Source organism: Cynocephalus volans, chromosome 12, assembly GCF_027409185.1.
Source record: "Cynocephalus volans isolate mCynVol1 chromosome 12, mCynVol1.pri, whole genome shotgun sequence".
Classification (NCBI taxonomy): Eukaryota; Metazoa; Chordata; class Mammalia; order Dermoptera; family Cynocephalidae; genus Cynocephalus; species Cynocephalus volans.
This window is the reverse complement of record NC_084471.1, coordinates 76,355,487-76,367,520: the sequence shown is the minus strand read 5'-3', so window position 1 is coordinate 76,367,520 and position 12,034 is coordinate 76,355,487. Positions and strand designations below refer to the sequence as shown.

At 34.9% G+C, this 12,034-nt stretch overlaps 1 protein-coding gene across 5 annotated transcripts in view; it reads left to right on the top strand.

The window, feature by feature from the left end:
* PPHLN1 (periphilin 1) overlaps window positions 1-10,834 on the top strand; it is a 101,351-nt gene extending 90,517 nt beyond the window's left edge. For all 5 annotated transcript variants that reach the window (XM_063115499.1, XM_063115498.1, XM_063115497.1 and 2 more), the window contains one exon: window positions 8,197-10,834. In XM_063115499.1, the coding sequence (XP_062971569.1) occupies window positions 8,197-8,391 (195 nt within the window). In that variant the 3' untranslated portion in view covers window positions 8,392-10,834. The remainder of the gene's footprint in view (window positions 1-8,196) is intronic.
* Window positions 10,835-12,034: the final 1,200 nt, after the last annotated feature.

Here is a 12,034-nt window from a genome sequence, read left to right as displayed (position 1 = left end):
TCTCCCCAACAACAACTGGTCTTTTTAGTGTCTATAGCTTTGCTTTTTCCAGAATGTCATATAGTTGGAATTAAAGTGTGTAGCCTTTTCAGATTGGCTTCTTTCACTTAGCGATATGCATTTAAGTTTCCTGCATGTCTTTTTGTAGCTTACTAGCTCGTTTCTTTTTATCACAAAGAATTATTCCATCATATGGATGTACCACAGTTTGTTTATTCATTCACCTACTGAAGAATATCTTGGGTGCTTTTAGTTTTGGGCAGTTATAAATATAGCTTCTATAAACATTTGTGTGCAGGTTTTTGTGTGGACATAAGTTTTCAACTTATTTGAATAAACACCTGGAAGTGGGATTGCAGGATCATATGGCAAGACTCTGTTTAGCTTTGTAAGAAACTGCTGAACTGTCTACTAAAGTGGTTGTACTATTTTGCATTCTCACTAGCAATGAATGAGAATTCTATAGGTCCATATCCTTGCCAGAAATTAATGTTGTCAGCATTTTAGATTTTATGCATTCTGATAGGTGTGTAGTGGTAGCTCATCATTTATTTCATCATTATTTTAATTTGTAATTCCCTAAGGACAGATGTTGAACATATTTTCATATGTTTATTTGCCATCAAAGTGTCTTTTTAGGTGAGGTGTCTGTTCAGCTCTTTTGCCTGTTTTTTAAATTAGTTGTTTCTGTGTTGATAGTTCAGTTTTAAGAGTTCTTTATATATTTTGGATATCAGTCATTTATCAGATATGTTTGCAAAGCTTTTCTCCTCATCTGTAGTTTGTTCATTTTCTTTTGTAGATCATGTATTTTAAAATTTTGATGAAATCAACTTACTGTTTTCTTTTTCCCTTTGATCATGATTTGATGTTTTTATTTTATTTCATTTTTTAAATTTAAATTTAAATTTTTTACTAATTTTTTTGGTGGCTGGCCAATATGGAGATCCAAGCAATGTTGTATTTAAAAGTCATCAACATACTCAGGGTCACCTAGATTTTTTCCTCTGTTATCTTTTAGAAGCATTATAGTTCTGCATTTTACATTTAGGTTTATGATCCATTTTGCATTAATATTTTCAAAAGGTGTAAGATCTACCTCTAAATTATTTTGCACATGGATATCCACTTATCTGAGCACCACTGAATTGGTTGAGCACCACTTGAACTTCACTAAGTTGAAGACTGTCTTTTCTCCATTGAACTGCCTTTTCTCTGTTGTTAAACATCAGTTAACTATATTCGTATGGGTCTACGTCTGGGCTTTCTGCTCTGTACTTTTTTTTTTTTTTTTTTTTTGTCTTTTTTGTGACCGGCTGGACCGCGCTCAGCCAGTGAGCACAGCGGCCATTCCTATATAGGATCCGAACCCGCGGCGGGGGCGTCACCGCGCTCCCAGCGCTGCACTCTCTCGAGTTCGCCAGGGGCTCGGCCCTCTGCTCTGTACCTTTGATCTCTTTGTTTTTTCATCAGTGCCATGTATCTTTATAGTTAGTTTTGAAGTTGGATAGTGTCAGTCTTATGACTTTGTTCTTTTTCTTTAGTATTGTTGTTCAGTATTCTAGGTCTTTTGGCTTTCCATATAAACTTTAGAATCAGTTTGTCAGTATCCACAAAATCAACTGCTGGAATTTTGATTGAGACTGTTGAATTTATAGAGCAGGTTGGGAAGAACTTACATCTTAACAATATTGAGTCTTACTTTCCATGAACATGGAATATCTATCTCTACATTTATTTATATGTTATTTTTTTAATCAGTGTTTTATAGTTTTTCTCTTAAACATATTTTGTTGGATTTATACTTGAGTATTTTAGTTTTATGGTGCTAATATAAATGGTGTTGTGTTTTATTTTATTTATTTTATTTTTGGCAGCTGGCCAGTAAGGGGAACCAAACCAACTGAGCTAACTGGCCAGCCTGTGTTGTGTTTTAATTTCACATTCCAATTGTTTATTGCTGGTATATGGGAAAGCAATTGACATTTGTATATTTACCTTGTGTTCTGTGACTTTGCTATAATCACTTAGTTCCAGTAAGTGTTTTTTTGTTTTTGTTTTGTCAATTTGGGATTTTGTACACAGACAAACGAACATGTTATTTGTGAAAAAAGACAGTTTTATTTTTTTCCAGTTGGTCTACCTTTTATGTTCTTTTCTTGGTGTGTATTTGTTTTTGTTTTTGCATTAGCTAGGACTTCTATGACATTGCAGAATAGGAGTGGCAACAGGGGTAACCCTTGTCTTCTTCCTAATCTTAGGTGGAAAGCCTCTACCTTTTCACCTTGATGTTAGCTGTAAGGTTTTTGTAGATATTATTTATCAAGTTGGGAAAGTTCCCCTCTATTTCTAGTTTGCAGTTTTTATCATGAATGGTATTAGATTTTGTGAAATGGTTTTTCTTCATCTATTGATATGATCGTGTGATTTTCTTTAATCTGTTGATAATGATGGGTTACAGTAATTAATTTTCAAATGTTGAACCAGCCTTGCATGCCTGGAATAAATCCTGCTTGGTCATAGTGTATGATTCTTTTTATATGTTATTGGATTTGATTTACTAATATTTTGTTGAGGATTTTTACATCAATGTTTATGACAGATATTGGTCTGTAATTTTCATTTCTTGTAATGTCTTTGTCTCATTTTAGCATTAGGGTAATCCTGGCCTCCTAGAATGAGTTAGGAAGTCCCTCTCCATCTGTTTTCTAAGTAATTGATATCATTTCTTCCTTAAATGTTGGGTAGTATTCATCACTGAAACTATCTGGACCTGGTGCTTTCTGTTTTGTTATTGATTGTTGATTTATTTTTTAAATAGATATAGGCCTATTCATATTGTCTATTTTATGAGTTTTAGAAGATTGTGTCTTTCCAGGAAATGGTTTGTTTCATCTAAGTTATCAAATTAGTGGACATAGAGTTCATAATATTTCTTTGTTATCCTTTCAGTGTCTAGGTTCAGTAGTTAATAATTTATATCTTCTCTCTTTTATACTTGGTTAGTCTGGCTAGAGGTTTATATATTTTTATCGATCTTTTCAAAGAACCAGCTTTTTGATGTTGATTTTTCTCTGTTAATTTCCTGTTTTCAACTTCATTTTTTTTCTTGCTCTAATATTTATTTTTTCTTCTTGCTTTGCATTTTATTTGCTCTTCTAGTTTCCTAGCTTAGATTGTTAATTCTGTATCTTCTTTTGTAATACATATTTAATGCTATAAATTTTTCTCTAAGCACTATTTTTGCTGTATTCCACAAATTTTGATGTTTTATTTTCATTTTCATTTAGTTCAAAATATTTTAAAATTTCTCTTGAGATTTCTTATTTGACCCATGTGTTGTTTAATCTCCAAATATTTTGGGGCTTTCCAGTTAGCTTTCTGTTGTTGATTTCTAATTTAATTCCATTGTTATCTGAGAGCATACTTTGTTTGATACCTATTCTTTTAAACTTGTTAAGATGTGTCTATCAAATTTGTTAAGGTGTGGTCTAACTTGGTGAATGTGTCATGTCAGCTTGAGAAGAATATAGAGTCCAAAATGGGTTTCTCTGGAACCAAATCAAGATGTCTGCAGGGCTGCACTTCCTCTGGAGGCTCTAGGGAGAATGTTTCCTTGCAAGTTCCAGTTTCTAGAGGTCCCCTGTGTGTAGCTCTTTACTTTAAAGTTCATTACTTAACCTCTGTTTCTGTTATCACATTTCCCTTCTTTTTGTGACCCTCATGCATTCCTCTTTTAAGGTCTCTTGTGGTTACTTTAGGCCTACATAGACAGTACAGGATAATCTCTCCATCTCAAGATCCTTAACATAATCACGTCTGTGAGGGGCCTTGTACCATGTAAGGTAACGTATTCACAGGTTCCAGGAATTAGGATGTAGATATCTTGGGGGCAGAGGTAGTTATTCTGCCTTTTGCAATAGTAGAGTTAGGATGTGAATGCAAAAAGCCTACTCTTTGAACCACTTCTGTTCTTTCTGCCTTCCCTGCCACTATACATCTAATTATCTCATTTGTGCTGTGTTTTAATTGTCAGTATTTACCTCTCCCACTGGGATGTGACCCTTGTAGGGAAGTTCAGACTTTCCCTGTGAAGGCCCAAGTCTAAGTCTGCTGAAATGAATTGACAATAGACAGATTAACAAGAGAAAAAACAAACAAAATTTTTTGTGTCCTTAGGTATGGGAGCCACACATAGGGTATGAGACTCAAAGTAGAGCCAGATGATTAGTTTTTGTACTATACAGAAGGAATAGTGGTTTGGGTTATGGAGACAGGTTATGGGAGGGAGAGGGGAGGAAACACAATGTGAGCAAAAGCTGTCTTGTTAGGCAGATGAAGCCTCACTGGTTCTCATAAAGAATAGATGTAGCCTGTGGTAGGTTTCTCTGTCAGGCCTTTAAAGGTGCCAGACCTTTAGTTTCCTATTCCAGTGAGATAATCTTTCCTGGTTTGTATAAAAGGCAGGTAAGGGGATCTCAGAGAAAGCCTGTTTGCATCCACTATTTACTTCACTAATATAGGTTTCTTCTTCAGATACAAATCTCTCCCACATAAGGACAGCTTTTTAAAGTTATTCCTTTGTCTGCAGCCCCTCTGAATAGCAATCTTGAAATATGCCAAAAAAGTATATTTTGGGGTGGTATATTTTGGTTTCCTTCATCTTCCTGAAACAGGACATGTAGCGTTTGAACCAAATGAGTTCAGATAAAGAAAATTATATGCAATGATAAGGCATCAACAATAGAGGAAAAAATGTTCTCTTTTTACTCCCCGGCCTTTTAAGGCTGTGTGTGTTGACTTTTGCAGTTAACCAGTTACTTACTAATATTAACATAAATTATAATTTAAAAATTAAGGTAAATATCTGCACATATATTTAAATTTAAGTAGCCCCCTGAGGCTAGTGGCTACTGTATTAGCACAACTCCAACCTCTGCCGTTCCTCCAGACTGCTCTTTCAGAATTGTAATGTATACCTTAAAGATGGTTTATCTGAAATGAAAATTCTTCTAATAACTCATGTTGCCTTAATTTTGATTTTTGTGTGTGTGTGGGAACAGAGGTAAAATGATATTTCAGAGGAATTTTATATTATTACAACCAATTTTAGATAGAACAGATTTGCCATTTAATTTGTTTTGCCAGATACTCTTCTTCCAGTCATCTGAAAGCATAACTCTATTATATTCCTTTACTCCTTGAAGTACTTTGAGAGAATTTAATTATTAACACAGGCTTCTGTAATAAAGGAGTGTGTGAAACCGCATTTGTATAGTATTTTAATTATGCTGGCAAATTGAACTACTTTTCTGTGCAGTTTGGGTGAACCTCACCCATACTTTAAACAGTATATCATTTTGGTGCAGTACAAGCACAACAAAAACAGCAACAAAAAAATCTTCCTGTGTGGCCTGTACTTATCAAATCTGAAGATTATTAAATGCATTTCCATCCAGGGACCATAAGCAAACAAACTCTCAGGCAGATAACTACACCCTTCCTGTTTTGGGATGGAGTTTACTGTGGAACAGATTTCGGAAATAGGTTTCTGACAGTTGTGAATTTTATGAGATATTGGAGGGTGAGGTCTTCCTTTAACAAGAAACTAATTATTTCCTGTCTAATGCCCAACCAGTACATTTTAACCAGTCTTTTTAGAAAATTTACCCTATAATAGAGAATTATGTTGCTTCCAGCAGCTCTGGTTCTTATAAACTAATGTACAAAGATTTGTCTGTTTCTAACTAATCAATAAATCTGTCTATTTCCAACTAATTAATAATTTTGAATTTTTTAATTCAAAAAGGACTTATAAAAAATACTACAAGCTTTTAAAGTTTGTGTTTCATCTGTTCTTTAGAGTGACAGTAGTTTATAGTTTAAAGGTGTTAATATTTTAATACGGTTTTATTTTTCATATGCAAATCTATAGCATATTTATGTTCTATAAATATGCTAAATGAAGAGTTACAGTTTAGGTAAAAAGTATATTTACAAATTAAGGAATTTGCAGGTTAATTCACAGTGTAACATTGTCCTCATCTAGTACATCTGTTATAAAGAAGCCTGTAAAATTTAGGCCACCCACAAAGTGGTCGGTCTGCTGAGGCCTGTGGTTGGTGGTAGAATACTGTTATTTATGTGGGCTGACTGGTTTGGTAAGGAATTTACCTCCACTGTGAAACATGGTTCTGACTTTCCCTTATGGGGACTGCATTGGCTTGACTTCGGTACTATGTGTTTGTTAGACTGGTCATAATGTGCTCTACTGCCTTGACATCATATGTAATCCTATGCAAATGGTATCATGTTTTCTAAGTTGGTTTATCAGAATACTAATATCAGTTCTGGGTCATTTAAATCTCAAGATAAACTGGAATAAATGGTTGGTTTAAATTGCTGAATTAAACGTAATGGCTATTATGATTACTCGCTATTAATAGAGTAAGATTAATCACTATTTAGAAAAACGTGTGTGTATTAGTGCTGAGGTGAAGAAGTCAGCTAAGGGTTTTATGTATTTTAATTAATGTGTCATTTGAAGAACTTATCTTTTAAATTTCTTTGAGACTTGTGAATTGTTTTCAAGAGCAATTTAGTATAGCAACCTAAAACTGAGTCAAAATTAAATTTTCTTTAAATAGCATTTTTTAAGTGATCGAAACAAATATTGTAGACATTTTTAAAATACAGCAGCAGCCACCATAACTAGCAGTGACTATCTGAGGAGTAGAGACCATCATAAACCAAGCAGTGTCTCAAATCACATTAATAAAGTTTTTCAAAATGAACAGAAAATTTTTTTTGGATAATAAACAATGTTTAGTTGAATTTTATTTTTCTAATTTAACAATAACAGTGTAACAGTTCTTTTAAATCAGATAGTTTATATTTCACTTAATTTTCATGAAGACTTATCTGTAATTTTTCTTTATTTTATTTTATTTTTTTTTTGGTGGCTGGCTGGTTTGGGGATCAGAACCCTGGATCTCAGTGTTATCAACAACTCAGCTAACTGGCCAGCTCTATTTTTCTTTAAATACTACATGAATTACTGAGTATGAAAAATAGCATAGAAATCTAAAAATGCATTTTGTGACTACAAATTAAGAAAGTGACATCTAACGTGGAAGAAACTTAGCAGTTTTTGGACAGAAAATATCTAATTGCCACTGATAAAAATTATATATACATATTGATGTAAAATAAATATACACATTGAAGAGGAAAAACATACATATATACACGTATGTGTATACATATACATTAATGTGTGTGTATAACATACTGTTTTGATCTGAACCCTGCCTTGGTGACTTTAACTATGGTTAAATATTTATAAAAATTTTTTTCAAGTAGATACCTTCAGCATTCTTTTTTTTTTTCCCAATCATTACACACAATGTAAACATTTTTTGTGGCCTTAACCAATTTCTCCCTAATCCCACTTCCCCTCCCTCTTTCCCACCTCTGGTGTCCTCAGTTCCATCCTCTCCTTTTGAGAGTTCAAGGAATTATAATAGTTGTTGTATCTTTCTTTTTTTTCCCCCAGCTCTCACTTATGAGAGAGGACATGCAGTATTTCTCCTTCTGTGCCACTTTCAGCATTCTTATAGTTGTTGGTTGTATACTATACAGAATTTTGAATTTGTCATCTGGCCGTGATTCATAAAGAATCTGAAGTCTGGGGCTCAGAAACTTTTTCTTCCAAACAAATAAATGAACAAAGTAATTGATGTGCCTCACCTAGCCTTTGTTCTTAGATTTTCCTCCTGTTTAGTCTGATGTCTTTTGAGTAGACCGCCTTACACTGACAGTTGCCCTGCCGGACTTCTACATTCAGTGAAGTATCAGTGTTTTTCTACTCATGCAAGTTGTCAGGAAATCTCAAAGATAGAGACTCAGCTGTGTTATTGTATCATCATAATTCTGCCAGCTCGGGCCGAGCCCGTGGCTCACTCGGGAGAGTGTGGCGCTGGGAGCGCCGAGGCCGCGGGTTCGGATCCCATATAGGGATGGCCGGTTTGCTCACTGGGTGAGCGTGGTGCTGACAACACCAAGTCAAGGGTTAAGATCCCCTTACCGGTCATCTTTAAAAAAACATAATAATAATAATTCTGCCAGCTCAATCAATTAAATGTCTGGCTAATTGTTTTCACTCTGAGCTAACCAGAATGTATCTAACCTTTCTAGGTTTACCGACAAGACTGTGAAACTTTCGGGATGGTGGTGAAAATGCTGATTGAAAAAGATCCTTCATTAGAAAAGTCTATACAGTTTGCATTGAGGCAGAATTTACATGAAATAGGTGAGCGGTGTGTTGAAGAACTCAAGCATTTCATTGCAGAGTATGATACTCCTTCTCAAGATTTTGGAGAGCCTTTTTAGAAGATTATTGCTCAGGCAAAAAAAGGTTTCTAGATTTTTTCCCCCCTGGATTGTGGAAATCCTTAATATATAGAATTTTTGTGATAAAGAGAAATACTTTATGATAGTTGACCACATTTCCAATATCAAATCAACATCTAAAATTGTTTAAAATATTTGAATTAGGATTTTTTTCTACATGTAAAGCCTCCTAATTCATACTTATCTTTTTTTGTATTATTTTTCCTGAAATGATGGGTCAATTAATTTTCAAGCTTTAAAAAAGCAGTCCTGGAGAACCATTTTCTGTACTTACTCTTGTTCTGTAGTCTTCCACAGTATGTGATCATTTGGTCACAAGAGTGTAATTTACAGGTTAGAGACTGTAAATTAGACTACTTAAACATTAGTAGTCTTTTTGCATTTCATAGTGAATGATGCCATGTGAAAATGTTAGAATTCTGAGTTGTGGTTTTATTGACTTGATGCTTGCTTTCCTTAGGCTTTGTAACTTTTAATATGTTAAAGTGTACTTTCCTAGTAAACTAAATACTCTGGTATATAGAGAATATTTGCTTTGAGAATAATTCTCATTCAGTGATAAGATAGAGCACTTAAATCTCTGAAAGACACCTCAGAATAAAATCCTTTTTTCCAAGTTAATGAATTCAGGGTCTGCTATTAATCCTGAAACTTCTGACTACTCTCACTGATGTGTGAGTCTTAAAAAAAGTATCCTACACAAGACTAGTAGAAGGGGAAAGGTGACATGAAAGATGGGGCATGTTTTAAAGGTGAGATTTCTCAAAAACACATACGATCAAAGGAGGAAAAATTTAGAATATGGAGGAGTAGTGGATTTTTTTTCCCCCATAGGCCCATACTCCCTTATTTCAAGAAAGAAGGTGATAACATGTCCATGATTAAATATAATAGTCTAATGGGTTCTTTGTTCAGCCTTTTAGAGGTTTTTAGCCCTTCAAAAGTATTCCTTTTTTTTTTTTTTTTTTTGGTGGCTGGATAGTGCAGGGATCCAAACCTATGACCTTGTTATAAGGCTGTGTTTCAAAAGTATTCTTGAAAGAAACAAAATCGTAGCTACCCCTTACCAAGCAGTCTGTGTAAACAATCTTTCATGAGTGAGCCATCCAAATCACGGGTTAGTTAAGAATCTAACTGGGATGATTAGGATATTCCACTCATTTCCTGGTCCGTTCCAGCAGCCCAGTGGCATTGAGCCAAAATATATACTTCTATGGTATCAGTTAGAGAGAGGAAAGCTTAAAAATCATGTTTGTTATTACTACCCAATTTCATTATCCTCCCATCCTCTTTCCATTTCCACTCTCTTCTCACTTGAATTCTGGCATTATTTTTAGCAGTCTCTGTTGATAATATCTAAAGAGCTACCCTAGAGTTCATAAAAATTATATTAAAAATGGGAATAGCAGTGTAGATAATTTTAATGGGTCCTATCATGGATGCCTCAAAATATGTATTATGCCATTCCACAAATTTAAAGCTAATAGATGAACTAGACAGTTAGCTCAGTTGGTTAGAGCACAGCCTTATATCGCCAAGGGCCATGGGCTCAGATCCCTATACCGGCCAACTGCACCTCCTGCATGCCCCCCCGCCCCCTGAAAGAAACAAAACTACTTGAGGGCAACAATTATTTTTTTAGATTTCCTAAATGAGACCATATCGAATTTTTATTTTTTGTCATTTAAACATTGTACTTATCTAACTCTTATAAAACATAAACCAAATTAAATCCCACATATCATCTCTGGTATTCTTCCTTAATAGGAACAGTGATTTTTTGGGGGGGTTACCCACTTTAGAAAGACTAAGAAAGTACTAGGTTTGTCCCCCTCCCCCCGCCATGTTTTTCTTAAGTATTGTAATCCCAGGATTCATTTCCTTTAGTCAAGATGTCACAGTTGAGAAACTACCAGAGGCAAAGGAATTGTTCACTTTGTTGAAATTCATTAGAGAAGTCTTACTAACAGATGCATTTAAATGTAGTCTTACTAACAGATGCATTTAAATGCATTTAAGTCTTACTAACAAATGCATTTAAATGCATTTAAACGCATTTTCCCTTCCCCCGTATTACATTCAACATTTAAAGCTGTTTTTAGCTTGCCATCAGCATTATTCTGGTAAGCTTGTCAGTGTTAAATCTGCTTTTTGTTTTTAAGTCTTTAAAAGTCTAATTTTAGGATAGATGGATTCAGATGTGTACCAGAGTGTATTTTGCAAAATGTTCTGGATTAAAAATATTTGTTTATCAATTATCCATTGTTTTTGAGTATACCCAGTTGATGCGATAAAATTTTCATTGTCTTACCATAAAGCCTTGATGATCAACAGAGGGGAAAGCAGATATTGTAAAGCTATATTGTAAAGCTTTTTGTGAATTTTAAAAGTGCAAAATAAAGCAACCAGGTTTAAATAATTAGATTGTCTGTTCTTTTATTTTAATAGGCTTAAGGTATTTTGCTGAAATTTAGACTTTATTACTCCACAGCAATATTGTTTCCTAGTGTTTGGTCCACCTACTCGGCAGCAGGATAGAGGAAGTCTCAGAATTGAAAAACTGTTAACTTTGGTGACTTAAGGTATCTTGATGTCCAAGAAGCAGTTAAACAAGAAAAGAATGCCTGACACACAGTAGTTCTCAATAATTGTGTAACTCTGAATCTGAATGAATTTTAAAGAATTGTAGGATTCTACGTCTTTGTAGTAAGTCCTGGAGGGCAGGGACCTTGTCTTTGGGACCCCAGTTTTTAGCACAGTTTGGAATGGTGTAGGTACTCTTATTTGTCAACCTAAAGGTGGCTTCCCAAAGGAAGGGACATTTGGCTCCTGAGTCTTGGAGGAATAGGATTTATTGAAGCAGAGAAGGGGAAATATCAGAAGTCCAGGAGGAGAGAATGGTATAGGGAAAGGTACAGACTGTGCCCAACTTACTATGGTTCGAATTAAGATTTTTTGACTTTACAATAGTGCAAAAGTGATAAGCATTCAGTAGAAACAATATTTTGAATTTTGATCTTTCCCTGGACTAGTAAAATGTGGTACTGTAGTGTCTCGCGATGACGGGCGGCAGCAGCAAGCTGCAGCTCCCAGTCAGCCACGTGATCACAAATGTGAAAAACTGATACTGGCTATCTTCCTGAAGAACACGGTGCCTGCTACGCTACCAGTAAGTGTCGATGCCCCAGTGCCTTCTAACAGCTATTTTTGAGCTTTGTTGGAAGAGAGATATTGATAATCCTGTCGCTGTAGCATCCCCATCATCTGGCAATTAATTTTAGTTCAATGCTTGGAGCATTCTTTAGGCTCAGTGTACTTTCAAATTAATAGTGAGTACCCTTACAACCATTCTATTTTTCAACACAGTATTCAATAAATTACACGAGATTATTCAGCACTATCATAAAACAGGCTTTGCATTAGATGATTTTGCCCAACTGTAGGCTAATGGAAGTGTTCTGAGCACATTTAGTGTAGGCTAAGCTATGATGTTTGGTAGGTTAGGTGTATTAAATGCATTTAAACTTAGGATGTTTTCAATTTCTGATAGGTTTATCAGGATGTAACCCCATCATAAGTTGAGGAGGATCTGCATAGGCCTGTGTGACTGAAGCTGGTTGGG